Source organism: Herpailurus yagouaroundi, unplaced genomic scaffold (assembly GCF_014898765.1).
Source record: "Herpailurus yagouaroundi ecotype Mexico unplaced genomic scaffold, PumYag 28, whole genome shotgun sequence".
In the NCBI taxonomy this organism is placed as follows: domain Eukaryota; kingdom Metazoa; phylum Chordata; class Mammalia; order Carnivora; family Felidae; genus Herpailurus; species Herpailurus yagouaroundi.
Window position 1 is genome coordinate 76,816,480 of NW_024412376.1, and position 18,983 is coordinate 76,835,462.

The following is an 18,983-nucleotide window of genomic DNA, read 5'->3' on the forward strand; positions in this document are numbered from 1 at the left end:
ATCTCCACAATTTGATGGGGAGTGGCAAGGTCACTCTGTATAAAGTGAGACAACAGCTATTTTTGCAGCCAACATTGGAAACCAGAATCTGCCACTTATGGATTAAAACAAAAATTCTAGGGGCACCTGGGTGGCCCGGCCAGTTAGGCATCATATTCTTGATTTCAGCTCAGGTCATGATCTTGCAGTTCATGGGATCAAGCCCCGCATCAGACTCTGTGCTGTAACAGAGTCTGCTTGGGATCCTTCCTCTCTCTGCTCCTCCCCTGCTCTTGTTCTCTCTCTCTCTCAAAATAAATAAACTTAAAAATTTTTTTAGGGGCGCCTGGGTGGCGCAGTCGGTTAAGCGTCCGACTTCAGCCAGGTCACGATCTCGCGGTCCGTGAGTTCGAGCCCCGCGTCGGGCTCTGGGCTGATGGCTCAGAGCCTGGAGCCTGTTTCCGATGCTGTGTCTCCCTCTCTCTCTGCCCCTCCCCCGTTCATGCTCTGTCTCTCTCTGTCCCAAAAATAAATAAACGTTGAAAAAAAAAATTTAAAAAAAAAATTTTTTTTTTAAATTCTATCAATTCAAGAAAGGTGAGAGAGGAGGAAAAAGAAGCACTGAAAAAATGATGAGGTGCTTGGGTGGCTCAGTTAGGTGACCGACTTCCACTCAGGTCATGATCTCACAGTTCGTGAGCTCGAGCCCCAGGTCCGGCTCTGTGCTGACAGCTCAGAACCTGAAGTCTGTTTCAGATTCTGTGTCTCCTTCTCTCTCTGCCCCTCCCCCGTTCATGCTCTGTCTCTCTCTGTCCCAAAAATAAATAAACGTTGAAAAAAAAAATAAAAATAAAAATGAAAGAAAAAATGAGACAAATAGTATAACAAGTGAATAGATACAGAAATATCCAAACATGTAATAATCACCATTCCTAAAAACAAACTAAACTCACTCATTGAAAGAAAAAGATTGTCATTGTAAAACACAAATATGTAAAGTTTCATGATACACACAAGAGACACACCTCAGACGTATGTAAGAATAGAGGTTGAAAGAAAATGGTAGAAAAACATATATGGTAAATTCTAACCTTCAGAGAGCTGGCATAGCTACATTAACATGAGACTACCTAGATTTGGGGACAAAAAAATCACTATCAAACACAAAGAGGGTCACTACATAACGATGAAAATTTCATTTCATTGGAAAGATTCGACAATCAAACTTATGAAAGTGTAAATTTTTTTAAATTTTGAACATAGTGAAAGATGCCATACGCAGTTTTAAATTATCTATGTGGTAAGCAGTAACCCAATAGCAAGCAAAACTAAATGATGTATTACTTAAATAGTTATACACATGTGGTAATACTATTTTTTTAAAAGGAAAGAAGTGATAGACGCAAAATTCATAGCAGCAGATACTTCTTGAGGGAAGGCACAGGATGGATAAGGATAGAATACAAACATAGATTCAGGTGTATGGGTAATATTTTAATGCTTCTGTTGGGTTATGGGTTCTCCGGACTTTGTTCATTTTATTATACTTCTCAATTTACATGTCCGTTTAATATATTCCTTTGATTATATTGAATATTACACAATAAAATTAATATGAAAAATGACATGAATCAAGCTTTAGGGGGGAAACAAAAAAATGTAAGATATCAAAACCACACCTTCATCAAATTAATGATCTGTGTTTTTCCATGGTCTGGTTCTTTTTGAAGAAGTTTCTTCGGTCATATTTTTCAACCTGCAAGTTTTCTTAATTTGGTTCTTCACCTGTGACTATGGATGATGTACTTCAGGAGGTTTATGAGCTCCCTGAAATAACAGAAAAAAAAAAAAGCCTGTGTGTGCATGTGTGTGCGTGTGCGCACGCGCGCGCACGTGCGCTGAAGGGATGGGGCAGAGGAAAAAAAGGGTCCATTCCATTGGCAAGAGTATCTAGAGGTAAGCAGTGTGCAGTAGTTAAGGAATGGATTTGGGAAGCAGAAAATTTGGATTTGAACCTTGGATTAAACATTCCTTAGTGTGTGAGCTTGGTCAAGTTGCTCCTTCTCCATTCCCATATCTATAAAATGAGAATAACAATGCCCATCTCACAGCGTGTGGTACAGATAAAATAGTATGAAGAGTGGCACAGGACCTGACATAGAATGTATATGCTTTAATTCTTGCTCCTTTTATTACAACTTTAATCAGATCCTTAACTGGTCCGTGACCCAAAAGGTTGAGCAACACTCTTACAAGAAGCAATAATTGCCCTTGATTCTGTGTATTTAGCGCTCCTTTATCCATTATAAATGAGCAAAGTGCACATGAGTTAAATTTGTTCACTGCAATGAATAAGCACAGTGTTCGATTCCGGGGATGAGTAAAGAGCTCGCTTTCAAAAGAAAAACCGGATTTAGAAAACCTTTTTATTGAAAGGTAACGTTCATAAAGTACACATATCCTAAGTATACAGCTCAATTCATTTTCCTGAAGTGCACACTCTCTAACTACGTGGTGCCAACATCAAAAAATAACACCACCAGCAACCTAGGCAGCTTTCCTCAGAGATGAAAGGGGAGACCCTTCTGGTCACTACCCCACTTTTCAAGGTAACCACTATCCAGACCTCTAGCATCAGGGAAACACCAACTTTTACAATGATGAAATGAGAACATAGGATGAAAAGTATACAGCGTTCTAGTAGAAACTACAAGAGATTGAGAGCTAGGCACACTTTAGTTCCATCACAGCTCATCTCCCGAAATGGAGACGTACTATTTACTAGACTGAACTGTTACAAGCATTGGAAATAATATGGGTCAAATACCCAGCATGGTACCTCCCCTTGTTGACTAAGCCTATTTCTTATGATACCAAGAGACCCAGAAGATAGTTGGGGTTCTCTTTACGACTGAATGGGATAACAGATGTGAGGGCACTTTATAAAGCTGAAATATGTTATACGAATATAAAGTGTTATGTGAAAAGATATGGTACAACATTTGCTATCTGGGCTTAAAATTGTTAGATAATTTCCTGTCATCTCAGTGAAAATAGTACAACAGGTCTGGGGACTCTGAATTACAGCTGTTCCAACCTATCAACCTGGTCAGACCTCGAGTGCTCTGTGTTTAGACCGGCGCCCACACTCCACCGTCACGAGAAAACTCTCTCTGAGGTGGAGTGGTTGCCAACACAAGCACTTAGTGGCATGTGTGAGGGTTCATCCTCGTCAGGATGCGTCTGAAGGTATGGACTTTATGCAGAGGTGACACCATCTATTAACCAAAAGCAGCTCCTTGGCCTTCCGTCGGAGTGGCGGGGTCATGCTGCACGCTGTGTGGAACTGTTTCCACCCAGGAATGGATATAACATAAATCATAAAAACACTTTTTAAAATGGACATGAAAATAAAAGCAGACATTCCTTGCCTCAACTATATTTATCAGACTTGACTATGTGGGCACATTGCCACCACTCCTATCCCCAGGGGAGAATGCATAATTATGCATTCAATAAAACTATAGGATGTGAAAGGAAAATACTGAAGATTAATACAGACCTAACATCTCAGGGGCACCAGATAGGTTCTTGTTTAACTCTCAGAACATCCCTATAGGGTATTGCCATCTTTGTTTTACTAAGGAGAAAATGCGGCTCAGAGAATCTAAGCAACTTGTCTATAGTTACACAGCTGGTAATTGGCAGAGCTGAAATATGAATCCAAATCTAACTGATCCCATGTCTGAACTCCTAATAATTTGTGGTATTTTCCATCGAGATCCATAGTAGCCATTGTGGAAACACTGAAAATTAACATAGCTCACGAGAAGTACGTAGCCACCAAAATGGCTATATTAATCTAAGCACCCCAAAAGTAGTACATAATCTTTTGTGAAACTTATTTTTAAAGGAATATAAGCGACCTAGAGTGAAGGGAAGGAAGAATGATCCTAAGGGAACTAGACTCCAAGTTTCTGAGCCAGAAAAGCTAGAAATGGTACACCTACAAAAAATGGGAGCTCATGAGAGTTTCAGTATTTGAAATGTTGGCCGTCATTATACAGTAGTTAGATATGCCTAGATATAGACACAATCAGTGGACCTGAAACCAATGAACTAAAGCAAACCAGAAGATAGCTTTCTAAAAAACAAAGAGATCTGAAAATGGAATGGGCTGCCTTGAGAGGTAAAAAGATTCCCACCACTGGCAGGTTCAACAGAAGTTAGAGGACATCTCATCACAGATAATGAAATCGGGACTTGAATTCTCTCACATAATTTACAACAAATTATAAGAAGTTATATATAAATATATTTATTATATATTTATTTTATTATATAAATCCCAGAAGTTTAATAACAACTGGACTTTGAAAATCTTGCAAAGAGGCAACTAGTCAACTTGGTGCAGTAGGGCTAGGGCTGGGGCAGGGAGGGCGGGCCAAAGGGAAGAGGTAGTGTTTCCATTCAAGGAGGTGGTACCCTTAAAAAATCACTGAATCAGGGGCACCTGGGTGGCTCAGTCGGTTGAGTATCCGACTTTAGCTCAGGTCATGATCTCACAGTTCATGGGTTCGAGTCCTGCATCGGGCTCTGTGCTGACAGCTCAGTGCCTGGAGCCTGCTTTGGATTCTGTGTCTCCCTCTCTCTCTACCCCTCCCCCACTCATGCGCTGTCTCTGTCTCTAAAAAATGAATAAACCTTAAAAAAAGTTTTTTTAAATCACTGAATCAAGTAAATCTCCTATAGAGTGGCTGAAGTTGTCACGTGTAACGATCAGGATAGGTTGGCAAGGCATGATTCCCACTGCTCTGAACTAGAGTAATAGAAGTGACCAGTTTCATATAGAGCATGAGTCAGTACATTGAATACATCAGAAATAAACAATAGAGTCCTTATAGTACCATCTTCTCAATTCTGCCCTCCTAATGCCACAGCGGCATTCCTGTCTTGAGTACGATACTCCAGTATCCTAATAAATTATGCTCTTTGCTTAAGATAGCCTGATGTTTTCTCACTTGCAATGAACAGTACGCATTAAGTACTTAGTATACAGCACATTAAGCAAAATGAAGAAAAACAAGTAAAAGAGATTTTGGAAAAAGTGTTATTTGTATCTGAAACTTTCAGGCCCATTGTTCCTGCAAGAAATTCAGCCTCTCCTCATCCCAATCTAGGTATAGATGCTCCTCCCGTGTGCTCCTGTGACAGAAGAGAATTGGCCTGTTTGCCTATACTCACTAGGTTATAAATTCCAAATTAACAAGGGTTGTATTTTTGATATAAGCCCTCATTTTTTACACCACCTCTCATTGATATAACCCAGCATCTGGCGCTATGTGTTTTATAAACAAGTGTATACCTTGTATTACTATGTTCAAAGAGTAATCTCTGTACCAGGAAATAGCCGCACATAATGGAAACAATTGGTCTGCTATGTGCAAGACCTGGGTTCTAATTCAAGCACTGCAGCAAATGAATCTCAATTTACTTGCTGGCATAATGGGAAAATAACCTCTGTTCCGGCTTTCCACTTCAGGTATGTAACATTTATTAAGAAACCTAAGTTACCTCACACTTCCCAATTCAAATAAACATTAATGACATACGATTTCTTTTATTATCAAGATATATAGGATTTCTTGTCATCTTAATTCTCTAAAGACAATGTTTTCTTTATAAATCTCTGGCAGAGATGTGCTCCTCGGGTCCCTTTGACCAACCCACCGCCTAACTGCAAGGAAGAGGGGCTACGTGACAGCCTCTGGCGTTGGCTTTGTCAGGGTTCACCTCAGCTTTCTAGCCAAGATCACGCTCATCTCAAGGTTGGGCCGCACAGCTGGCAAGCCAGTGACACAAGGGCCTAGCAGCCACTTCCACCCAAGGCCTCTGACAGGCAGTCTCTGCTGCAGAGACCCCCACTGGACCGACAGCTACTCTGTCGGCTTCGCGTCGAGGAACGACAGCTTTCCGTGGTTAGCCTTGCAGCCTCCTTTGCCTCTCACCGGCCCACCTTGCACTTCTCCGTGTTAATTAGCATTGACTCCTGGAGGATTCTGTGGTGAAACCAGACTAGTTTGTTCCCAATGTAGTCCACTAATTTAGTCTCTTCATTTACTTAACCTCTGCTGATGTTAATAATGCTTGAAAGGCTTTCCATCAGAGCCTGCCATTTTAGCGTCCTCAAAAGCATTTTAAGTCTAGTAGAAGACACTCTTTTCTTCACATAAAACATTGCAATTTTACAACAGTTATTTAAATATATTTTTGTATTTAGTAAAGATATATTTATTATTAACACAGAAACAAAACCTTAAGAGCTGGGACCAAAAAAAAAAACCCCAAAACAAACCCCCAAACACCCCACCAAACCTTAATAGCACCATCTTGTGGTGTTTAGCAGGAACTGTTCACTACTCAATCGTGTGCGAAAACTTTTGAAGCCCTAACACCTTCCTGTTATCTTCTGTCCATCTAGTTTAGCCAAGGTTTTAAAATATGGCCAAATGCACTTAAATTAAACCTTTAATGCTGTTAAGTACACACAGGCCTTGCTTTCCTTTTTCAGGGCCTTGAGGTAGAACAACCCCCTCTCCCATGTCTTGTGATCACTACAACATACTAGGACTTATTTTGTTTGTGGCCATTTATCAGTATCTGACCTTTTGCAAACAGTTTCTATCTTTCGTTTATCTGGCTTCCCTACAAGAACAGAAGCTCTATGAAAACAGAGCCTTTTCAGTTTTACTCATCCTTATAATGCTCAGTGCCACGTGGCCTATCTTCTCAAAACTTTTTGAATGAGTATTTTACTCAATGAATGGCTACGTTGAAATCCGCCTTGGAATTAGAAAAAAATCACCTGGGATAGAATTTTACTGTGAAGATCTCGGAACAAGAACTAGTTGAGCAGCTAGAGAAGTGATGTTCACAGCCAGTCAGGGAGAACCAGAAGACCTGGCAAGAAGAAATTAGGGGAAGACCAGACCGGTGCAGGGGTGTTTCTAGATGTGCTCACAATTGTGTTAATTACTGAAAACAAATGCCTGGAGTTCTCCTCGCACACAACCACTTACGACTCTAACATGCATGCGGCCCGTGCTTGAATATTTACAGGGGTACAGAATTGCTACCTTACAAGGCAACCTGCCAACTACATTTTGAGACCTTAGACCTACCAACAGTAGGTTAGGAGAGTTATAGGTAGGAATGAGTAATTATAGATGGAAAAGTTAATACCATTGGTTAATTAAATCATAAAATAAGTGGCCCTCTTGGTGCAGTGGTAGCGTGTCAGTCTCATAAAACAAACCGAAAAGGTGTTAATTAGAAAAATTATTTATTTCTGCTCCTTTCATACACCTTACTGTGCAGGAAACGGTCTTGCAGACACATCTGAAATAATGTACTGTCACACACTCTGTTTAAAGGCAAAGCACCATAGGTAAAGCTGATCGTCTGTCCAGAGTTCTCAGCTTACGGGATCTCGCTTCCTGATTTTACATTAATTTTTGAAAGTCACAAATATCATCTCCAAAAAATGTTAAGGGGGGCTGTAAAAAATAATCACTTTATTCAGTATTACAGCTGTAGAAACGGAGTATATTTTCTTTAAGAAATGAAAAACTAAGAAGAAAATGCCACTTAACATCATTGGTACGTCAGCATAGGCCAGCAGGAAAAATACTGCGATAAGCTTGTCTCTTTGATACCAAGAACACATTCTAGTTCAAGCTTTAACATGCTTCCTATGTTTTCACTAGATGCTTCTTTTCTGCTGCTTCGTTCTTTTCCATAGTTCACATCAGAGGATTGGTACAGCCTTTAAAACTTCATTAGCAGGAGCAAATCCAATATCCACAGATTTCATCCCAAAAGGCATTTTAACCCATCAGATATCCCCTGCAGGAATAAAATTTATAAACACAGAAAGTGAAAAGGAAGCAACATTTCAAAACAAATTTTATGATGAATCAAATGACAATCTGAAAATATAATTGTGACTCATCCTTATGGTTTTTATTTCGAATCTTGCCTCCCCAATAAATAAATATATTACTGGGCTTCAGTTCCATTACCCTTTCCCCTCAAAGCATACAGTTACAAACCAATATGGCTCCAAACCTGGAAGCAAATGAGCAGAGACTCAAACACCCACAGAGGCTGTTAAAAAGCCAGGCCGTGAAGCTATCCTTCAACAAGGACTGATTTAAAACGCAAATAGCTAGGTTATCTATGTCCTCAAATCACAGAATTAACAACAAAAAGAAGAGAAAGGAAAGGATAAAATGACAACAGGTATACAATGATAACAATGAGAAATGGCAGATTACATCAAGGAAATAAACTGAACTGAAAAGTATTGCTATGCCTAATTAAGCATAAATGGAAAAGGATTCTGAGTCTAGAAGGCAAAATTATGCTTAATGTTCAGTGTCCAGCAAATAACCGTTATCAAATAATATTTGCTGAATACAAATGTAAATGCTAAGGAAGCAATAAAACAGTTTAGAAAGTGGTGGGTCAAAAAAGAGGAAGATAAAGTTTTAGTACATGTACTAAAGTTAAATTTCAGTTACAGGGAAAAATTGCTTATATGCATTCTCCTAGTCCCTAAATGATATTATTATTATACATTTACTTTTACTTCTCATTTCTCCTTTCCCTTAGAATTTCTTTTCTGAACCGATCTCATGATCTCAGGATTCACGCAGGAGCTCCCTAGCTTTTTTCATCAGGTTTAACACATGGTAGTTCAAATTGCTAAAAAGGCAATTGTTGCCACTGTGTCCTCAACTGCATAATAAAATCTATTCAATAGACTATTTCATATAGCCTTTATTTTTTAAATTTTTTTAATGTTTACTTATTTTTGAGAGAGACAGAATGCGAGTGGGGGAGGGACAGAGAGACAGAGAGGGAGACACAGAATCCAAAGCAGGCTCCAGGCGCTGAGCTGTCAGCACAGCTGACGTCCCTATACAGCTTTAATAACATACTTGCCTAAAAATAGAAACCCATCCCTCTGCTCTGAACTAAACACTTTTCCTAATTTTAGAACATTACACCATGGGGTGCCTGGGTGGCTCAATCAGTTAAGCCTCCGACTTCAGCTCAGGTCATGATCTCACGGCTCCTGAGCTCGAGCCCCACATCAGGGTCTGTGCTGACAGCTCAGAGCCCTGGAGCCTGCTTCGGATTCTGTGTCTCCCTCTCTCTCTGTCCCTGCCCTACTCACACACACACACACACACTCTCTCTCTCTCTCTCTCATCTCTATCCCTCTGCCAGTCTCTCCCACTCATGCTCCCTAAAATAAAAAATTTTTAAAAGTTAAGAAAAACCTAAATAATTGCAATAGTAAGATGGGGGCAATCCAGAGAATTAAGCACTTTCCAAAGCTTTTTTTTTTTTTTTCAGCAGTAGATAGCTCTGTTATCCTCAAAGTCAAATACCTGAGCTAAAAAGAAAAGCACTTACTTATATTCTAAGGACAACACCTAAAACTATAAGGAAGAATGAGAAGCTTAAGTAGAATAAAAACAAATCTGGCTCTATGGACAAAACCAGCCCACCTGTTTTTTCCCCCCAGATTTTTTTTTTTTTATTTCTGAGAGAGCATGGGGGAGGGGCACGCACGGATGAAGGGCAGAGGGACAGGGGAGAGAGCATCTTAAGTAGGCTCCAGGCCCAGTGTGACAAAGGCTCAATCTCACGACGCTGGGATCATTACCTGAACCACAAATCGAAAGCCTGATGCTCAACCAACCGAGCCACCCAGGCGCCCCAAACCAGCCCACTTCTATTCTGCTACATTTCTCCAAACGTTCCATCTGTTTTGGTTGTTAATTTGTAGTAGCCTCTCGATCTCTCTAGGAGCCTCCTCTTTTCTTGTTTTGCTCTGGAAAACTTCAGCCTCTTCCATACCAAGTGTATCTTTTCCAACAGGGACAGAAAAAGAGAGGGACGAAAAGAGGAGGCTGGAGTGCCTAATTCTTCATACAACTTAGCCAATGGCTAAAACTGTTTTCCCCAGACAAAAATAAGAGCCACTGGCAGAGGAGTCTGAGGGAACTATGTGGCCACACAGATACTCAGCTGACAGAGAACGCTGCTCTTTTCCCATCTTTCCCATCCTGCCTTAGCATGAGAACATGACTGCAGGAGAAGTGAGTGCTTTGGACTTTCTAGGGGAAGTCTGCCCATTCTACTCTAGATGTTACAGTGGACAGGTTGAGCCACAGAATAAGTGAACCTGTGAAACACACACATCCCGCATTCTCTTTTACTGTCTATTATAATAAAATACGGGAGTATCAGTTCCAAGAAATCAGTATAGTTGAAACTTGACGTTTAATATACTCCCTGAAAAATAAATTTATGAAGAGCTAATCTTTGTATGGTATACTTGTCCAATGTTCTTGCAGTTACTAATTCATCCACAGGTGAAATAAGAGTATAGGGAAATGTGATCAGACTTGTCCCTATTTCAAGGTAACGATCTCAAATGGAATTATAAAAGTTGCCATAAAACCAATTTTTTTTGTTTTAAAAATATTGTATGTTTTCTGAAACAAAATCTTCTTATACACACACACACACACGATCCTTTTCCCATCTTTTTGGAGAGGCAATAACTCCCTCCCTGTCCAAGGCTTAATGGGTTTTCCTCATACCAGTATTCAAAGAGCAGCAGTAATTAATGCCTTGAAAAAATTCCCTACTATCACTATTACTACTGAAATCCCAAATGTTATAGATTAAGCAAAAAGCAATTTAAAGAAACAAGATCTCCAGTCAGTGGTCAGTGACACTGTAGCAAAATAACCATTTTTCATGAACATGAATGGAGATGACAGAAAGACAACTGGTCTCAATTTTACTACTAACCATAGCTATAACCTTGAACAAGTCACAAATTCCTTTGGTTCTCAGCATTTTCATCTGTTTAAATGAGGGTTAAATTAAATCCTCTATGATTTTATGTGATCCAAGTGATTATTTTACCAACTTGCAACAAAAGTTAAACTGCTGATTATACAAAGTACTTGATAACTTACGGCAGTTTCATTCTCATGAATACTCTAGCCATGAAAAAACTCAATAGGACACAGACGAATCCAATGAATAGAAGAAGAAATCTATTGAGTTTTGGAATGTTTGGTGCATTCGATCGGTCCAGGATTATGAAACCTAAACCTCCCATTGTGAACAGGAAGCTGGATGCGAGTCCTTCCATAATATATTGTCCATTTACTCTGAAAAAGAAAAACCAGATTAAACAACAAATGAAAATTCCCAGAAAAATAAAAAACCTGTCTTTAGATTGAAAGACCTATTTCTGCTTAAATATTTTTGTGCTGCTTTTTTATTCTTAACCTTACAACTATTTTACCACATTTCTGTATATTCATTTCAATTCCTGCCATCTCTGAATTATGAATCAAGCACTATTCTAGGTTCTGGGGATACAACAAAATCTGTGTCTTCATGGGGCTTATGTTCAAAAAAGTTTTATTTATTTTTTTTTTTTTTAATTTTTTTTTTTTCAACGTTTATTTATTTTTGGGACAGAGACAGAGCATGAACGGGGGAGGGGCAGAGAGAGAGGGAGACACAGAATCAGAAACAGGCTCCAGGCTCTGAGCCATCAGCCATCAGCCCAGAGCCCGACGCGGGGCTCGAACTCCCGGACCGCGAGATCGTGACCTGGTTGAAGTCGGAAGCTTAACTGACTGCGCCACCCAGGCGCCCCTCAAAAAAGTTTTAGAACTTCAACTAACACAACTGTCAATGTAAAATCGATGCTGAGATTTTAATTATTAGCTTAAAAAGCAAATTAGTGTATGTATAGAAACCCTTAACCCAGAACTTTTGTTTTGCTTTTAAAAATAATGACATTTAAACTTCTATCAAATTCAAATTTGAATTGGTAAGAAATGTTTCTGGAAGTTTCACAAGAGTAAACCTCTTGTTTCAAAGGGAAGATTTTATTATTTTTTTTTCCAAAGGGAAAATTTTAAAAGGAAGTATTTTTAACTAAGGCTCCATGAGCCCCACAAGAATTTCCAGCAATCTATAAATCCTTAGAATTATATGCAAATTTTTATACATACGTATATCTGGTTTTTTCTAGCAAAAACAGACCTTTCAAAATTCTGAATCCATGGATCCCCAAAAAGCAAATTCCTCTGTTAAAGGGATAATTTATACAAAGGTATATCTAAAGAAGGTATATTTTTTGTTAGCTAGTTGCCTTAATTGAAAACACAATACACGCATACACAAAACACAATACATAATACATTTTGAGCACTGGGCTCAAAATTCCAACAGTACCAATGATAACAGTATGAAAGGTTTCCCTACCATCAAGATCTCCTGTCATCTAGATACCCCTCACTCCCAGAGAATCACAAACATTTTTTCAGGAACATGCTATGTATGGAACATCATTAACGTTCAGCATGAATACAAATATATAGCTATGTTTAGATGGACAGTTATCAAGTGGATTTAGAAAGCAACATAATAAGCACTGCCCAGGTAAGCCAAACCACACTGGAATGGTGATTCATTACTCAAATGGAACACCTAAGTCTCAAAAATTATTTTTAATGTTTATTCATTTTCAGAGAGAGAGAAGGGGAGGGGCAGAGAGAGAGGAAAAGAGAGAATCCCAAGCAGGCTCCACATGGTCGGCACAGAGCCCAACACAGGGCTCAATCTCACGAACCGTGAGATCATGACCTGAGCCAAAATCAAGAGTCAGAAGCTTAACCGACTGAGCCACCCAGGCACCTCAAAAATTATTATTATAGGGGCTCACAGATTTTTTTCTTAAATGGCCACATAATACATGTCTCAGGCTTACAGGCCATATGGTTTGTGTCACACTTAGCACTGCAGCTTGAAAGCAGCCATAGATAGTATATAAACAAATGGGCATCCCTGGTTCCAATAAAACATTACTTACAGGGGCGCCTGGGTGACTCAGTCAGTTGAGTGTTCGACTTCAACTCAGGTCATAACCTCAAGGTTCGTGGGTTTGAGCCCCGTGTCGGGCTCTGTGCTGACAGCTCAGAGCCTGGAACCTGCTTCAGATTTGGTGTCTTCCCCCCACCCCAGCCCCTCCCCCACTTGCTCTCTGTCTCTCTCAAAAATAAACAAACATTTTTTAAATTTTTTTTAGATTAAAAAACATTACTTACAAATAAACTGGTACCCACAGTTTCCTCATCCCCAGAATAGCCTATAAATGTATTTTAAACCAATACCCTCCTTTAAATAAGTGATCATGTCAATCACTATGAAATATATTATTTCCTAATAAATAATATACTTCTGTTCTTGCCCACTTCCTGCATCTCTGCATTTAGCATTTTAAAACAGCTATTATCTAAATGCAGATGGACCCATAGGTTTCACTGTATTTTTAAAAAGCACTCATGCCCCAGCAACCTTCTTTCCCACCAAATCATTCAAAAAGGCAACTGTTACCTGTAGGCCAAGAAGGCTACTGGCCTCTGATGTCCATGTTCATCGGTCATAGAGCCAACACTTGGAGGTTCAACAATAACATCATAAATTATTCCTATAAGAAAGATAATAGTACAGATTAGATTGGGTTCCTAATTTTTAAAAAGGATTAGAGTTTTCATCAGTCTCTAAAGATTCATTTATATTTAAACAGGACTGCTTTGATATATTATTATAATCAAGTGAGGCCCAGCTAATCTCCTAAACTTTAGATAAACCTTTCAGAAATTCAACTCAATATTTTAGCATACTATCTCTAAAACAGGTATTTCATAAAAGAAATTCATTCAGTAACTGTTTCTTATACTCAAGAATTCCTCCACAATAGGGGCGCCTGGGTGGCTCTGTCAGTTGAGCGTCCGACTTCAGCTCAGGCAGGTCATGATCTCGTGGTTTGTGAGTTCAAGCCCCGTGTCAGGCTCTGTGCTGACAGTTCAGAACCTGCAGCCTGCTTCAGATTCTGTGTCTCCCTCTCTCTCTGCCCCTCCCCTGCTTGCACTCTGTCTCGCTCTCTCTCTCGAAAATAACATTAAAAAAAAATTACTTCATAAAGGAGATTAAATATTAAAGGCTATTATTTTAGTTCAAGCAAATGCTGTCAATTGAGAGGTACTGTGACTAGAGTAATTTTCTTGCTTAAATGTAAAATAAGGAGACATTTTTTTTTTAATTTTTTTTTCAACGTTTATTTATTTTGGGGACAGAGAGAGAGAGAGCATGAACGGGGGAGGGGCAGAGAGAGAGGGAGACACAGAATCGGAAACAGGCTCCAGGCTCTGAGCCATCAGCCCAGAGCCTGACGCGGGGCTCAAACTCATGGACCGCGAGATCGTGACCTGGCTGAAGTCGGACGCTTAACCGACTGCGCCACCCAGGCGCCCGGGAGACATTTTTAAAATCATACCAATAGGCAGACAGGCAATACTAGAGATTCATGATCATTAATGTCCATCACTTATGTCACCATGTCCCTGTGATCATTAATTCCATCAACATTAGTATTTTCCGGATCTCCCACTGTCCACATCTACTCTCCAACATCCTCACTTCCAGCTTTTCTTACGCATCGTTAAGACTGTGTCTCCCTCACCCTTGACTAACAAAGCAATCACATTGGGCTTCTCTAATCTCTCCACCACCACCACCACCACCACCAAGCCTACCGGCTGGCATCTACAGCCATCCCTTCCTCCTTCCCTCCAGCTCCAAGAGAGGAAGAGTCCCTCCTCCTACCAATGTGGGATTGCTTCTGCAATTATCAGGACTCCATCCCTTCCTGCCTTCTCAGAGATTTTGTTCCTTTGGCTATCACTCCTCCTTCCTGTATTTCAACCCTCTCCTTCCTACATCAACCTTCCCTGAATTCCAGACCCTTCTAGTTAAATCCTATTACTATGCTTCCTTTTTGAAAAAAAGTGAGACTTCCTTCTTGGGGAAGGAAAAAAAAAAAAAAAAGGTAAACTTGTTGTCTCCCTTTCCTTATTCTTCAGTCTTCAACTCACTCGAACTTGGTATCTGCCTCCGCTGATCTTACTCTTGCTAAAGTTGCCAATGATCTCATGGTGTCAAATTCAATGGACATTTTTCAGTTATCTTAGGAGGCTTCCCGGCAGCACTCAATCCAGTTTACTAAATCCATTTTCCTTGGGGGAAAATTGGTTTCTCATGGCTTCTGATACTCCTGTCCATGTTTTCTCGCTACCTCTCTCGCAGGGCCTTGATTCCTTAGGGCTTGATCCACTGTCCTCATTGTCTACATTCCCTCCAGAACTGAACCCATCCCTTCCCAGGGCTTTCAGTTCCATGCGTTAATGAAGGTCAATATGCCAACACCGATCAAACAATGTTAGCCCCAGTAGAATTAGATGTAAGCTCCCTAAGCACAGGGACTTTCACTATGTTCTTCAATACCTGGCTTAGGAGAGGCATTCGAAAAACATTTGTTGTTAACCAACTTCAATACAGACCTATTTTCTCAGTTCTAAACTCATATCTGCAAACTTGACATAACCATGCCCAACTGTTACATATCCTGAAGTGACCTGTGGTTCACTGTACCCCAGCAAAAACCTTCATCTCTTCAATCTCAGAAAATGACACTCCCATCTACTCAGATGATCAAACCAAACACCAGTTTAAGATTCCTTCGCACTGCATTCTCCCCAACCACTCCTGATAACCCAATCAATCCATCGAGACCTACTGAATCTACTTCCAAACTATCTTTCATTGTATTTTCCTCCTTCTCCACTGCCACCAACCTAGTTAGTCTTAGTCAACTACAAAACCCACCTAATTGGTCTCTTGGTTCCGTATCTGTCCATCCTTTTCCCTCTGCCTACTATTTCCTCTCCCCCAATTCTTTAGATTCTGGCTAACCTGTCATTTCCCCAGGAACCACACTGCAATGTGATGTTCCCAACTCCTGTTATTTTCCCATAATCTCTTGTTCTTTCCCTTCAGTGCAACTCCGGCAGTTTGTAATGGAAAAAATAACGCAGTGGAAAAAGCTTTATGTGAGATTTAACCAACCTCAACCATGACATTATAAGCTTCAGAAGGACGGCGTCCTTATGTTTCGTTCACTGTCGTTCCCAGTACCTAGGGCCTGGAACTTAATCGAACCTCAATGCATCGTTTGCTGAATATTTCTCAGCAATGAACATTATTTTTGGAAGTACACTCACAGTTTTTAGAAGAGACTCCTTTCCAGTGGCAAAACCGATTCCTTGTATGAGACACCTCATGGCCTTGGCCACTAAAAAGTGTCCTTTGCAATTTGCCCCTGGGATTGGAGCAGACAATCTCCCCATTACAACAATCAACGGGAATAAGTGGACAGAATGAAAACTGTGAGGCTTCTAACAAAGGCTTGGACTCCAAGGGAGGTTAGGGTTAGGAGAAGAGACCAGCAGATCAAAGCAGACGAAGACTCATTTTTTGTTAAAATCACATGCATTTTAAATTTCATTTATTCAATACAGCACCCATTAATGTGCTGAGCAAATGTTAATGTTAATGCAATGTTAGGATAGTATCTTACCAACATAAAAAAAAATATTTAAAATATATTTTACTTAAGTTAACTATCATTATTCTAGATTTGGGATGGGAGTTGATTCAAAGACAAATTCTAGTCCCAAGCCCTCAAAGTTTCACATTCTTCCCTCTTAACAACTCTTTTCACATCTATGAAAATAAAGATGCCTATGGCTATTCCCTTAAAAAGGGAACTTTTGCTGTCCCTAATCTGTAAGCTTCAATTTTATAACACCTAAGTTAAGGACCCCACTTCTCAAAATCTGGAAGTACAATAGAATAGTCTTGAGTACATCGTGGAACTGTGGCTTGCAAGGGTGGTGGCCTGAAAATTGTAGCCGGATTGCCAACTCATCACTATACAAAACAACGCCCCTTTTGCAACTTTTTATTTGGAAAAAAAAACAAAACACCAGGATAGGACAATTCTGGAGTGTTTAATAGTACTGCTATTTTCCTTATTCTTTAAATCTTCAACTTCTGCTTTTTGAAATACAATACCTTCTGCAAATCTAACTCCAATCTTAAATATTAATCGAAACCGTGGATTTGGAAATTTCCATTCACATTTATTGTTGACCAGGGCAAAAAGCAACAACGGACCCTTAGGTGTGGGTTAACAAACCCCAAGGATTGTCATGTCTCTTCCACGTTTCCAGGGGCTGTACACAAAGATAAAAGTCCCAAAACCCTCCTGACCAACCGAGTAGAATGGGCAAGACTAGACTTCTCCAGGGCCTCTGTCAAACAATTTACAGGAGGGGATGGAGTCCTGATAATTGCAGGCAATAAACAGAATTACAATCTGGGCTTGAAAAATATATTCGATTCGCATCCCTAGGCTAAGAGGCTAGAAGTGCGGAAAGGCAACGGGCGTGAGAACATGGAGAACAATGAGAGTAGCCTCTCAGGACACAGGACGGGGCGTGAGGGCACATGAACCTCTGGGCTGTTAATACTTGAGACCCCAGAAATTCCCTCCACCCTGCGAAAAGACCTAGAGCACAGCGATGCTTCCCCGGGGCTGAGAGCGGAACGGACGCGCCTCGGGGGCCGCCGGCTCTCCGCGTCTCAGCGCCTCTCGGGCCCGAGCCAGCCCGAGTTACCTCCGGTAATGAGGAAGTAAGACACCACCACCAGAGCGTACACCGTCATGGCCGACGGCATATGCACCCAGGGCGGCTTCTTCAGCTTCAGGTTGGGGCATTCGAGCACTAAGAACGGGACCCGGTACAAAGTCTCCATGCTGGTAGCGGCAGGGGAGCCTCTCGACCACAAGCCCCACGCGCCACCCGGAAACAGGCCCGCCCTCCCGTTCGCCGGCGCATGCGCCAGCGAACGGAACTTGCAGGTCCGTAACTCTAGGAGACCTACATATATAGGAAAAAGAAGAAACTACGAAGAATGAGTAAACAACACGATTTAAAGCTATATCTTATTAAATCTTTTAGGCATAAATTTGAATAAGAAGCTCAGTTATTGCTAATGAGTAGACAGGTGATTTATGTACCTTCAAGGACCTGCAGGGCGTCAGACGTGGCCAAGCCGGAGAAGCAGAGGAGGCAGTCTACATCTGAGCCCCTCCCACTTGCCGGCGCTGGGGATTTGGAAGCTGATTGGATGCGGGCGTTGTAGGTTCCCAGAGCTACAGGATGAATGGAAGCGTTTGGGACGTTCTGCCTTTTCCATTAGCGGTTTTTTTCAAGAGCCTGAGAAAGTCCTAGTTGCTGAACTTTTGCTTCACGATGTAGTTGTGGGGACAATCATAATAACAATTGTTATTAATAATTGCTAAACTAGTATATTATCAAAGTTTAAAAAATATCCAGTCCAGATCTATCAAAATTATCAAGAGGGCATCTCCACAGGATGCCTAAAGTTGATACCTCGACGTGACCAAAATACTATTTTAAATAACCCATGTCCTACCCTCCACTTTGCTTCTCCCTCAACCATCTCTATCCTCATAAATGCTAAAATCTTTCTGGCCGAAAATCTTGAAATCAGCCTGGTGTCTCTATTAAAACTCCATATCCAAAACATCAGCAATAATTAATGAGGGGGGGTTTACACGGAAACCAGTATTTATACATTGGAAGATTTTCTGGGAATTCTAAAGCAGAATGTTTCTGAACTTAGCATGGTTTTATAAATGAGGAAAACTTTGGAACAATTAAAAATATGTTGCCTTGAAAAAATAAGGGAAAGAATAGAAATTCAAAGTTTGTAAGCTTCCTTTGCAGCTTCAGGAGGGAAACATTAATTAACCACTGCTTGGCAGATACTGTGTTAAGTGATTTACACTGGTTCTTATTTCATCTTCATGACAACTCTATTAGGTGAATTCTATCGTCAGCACTTTACATATGACAAAACTGAAGCTTGAGAAGTGAAACTTACAAAATGTAGTATAGTTTGTGATT

The 18,983-nt window shown here is 40.4% G+C and overlaps 1 protein-coding gene across 1 annotated transcript; it reads right to left on the reverse strand.

Moving 5' to 3' along the window:
* Nucleotides 1-7,304: 7,304 nt before the first annotated feature.
* Nucleotides 7,305-17,866, reverse strand: OSTC (oligosaccharyltransferase complex non-catalytic subunit). The gene is made up of 4 exons (XM_040476533.1): nucleotides 17,667-17,866; nucleotides 13,483-13,576; nucleotides 11,043-11,240; nucleotides 7,305-7,884 (listed from the first exon to the last, which is right to left on the reverse strand). The coding sequence occupies exons 1-4, from the start codon at nucleotides 17,803-17,805 to the stop codon at nucleotides 7,866-7,868; spliced, it is 450 nt and encodes a 149-aa protein (XP_040332467.1). The 5' UTR covers nucleotides 17,806-17,866; the 3' UTR covers nucleotides 7,305-7,865.
* Between the last annotated feature and the right edge of the window lie 1,117 nt (nucleotides 17,867-18,983).

What these genes read in the sequence shown, in the direction of transcription:
- OSTC (XM_040476533.1), bottom strand. Translation starts at nt 17,805, where the DNA reads ATGGAGACTTTGTACCGGGTCCCGTTCTTAGTGCTCGAATGCCCCAAC. An exon ending in TTACTTCCTCATTACCGGAG is followed by an intron (nt 13,577 to 17,666) that starts GTAACTCGGGCT and finishes TCTTTCTTATAG; the next exon opens with GAATAATTTATGATGTTATT. An exon ending in GTAGCCTTCTTGGCCTACAG is followed by an intron (nt 11,241 to 13,482) that starts GTAACAGTTGCC and finishes TTTCTTTTTCAG; the next exon opens with AGTAAATGGACAATATATTA.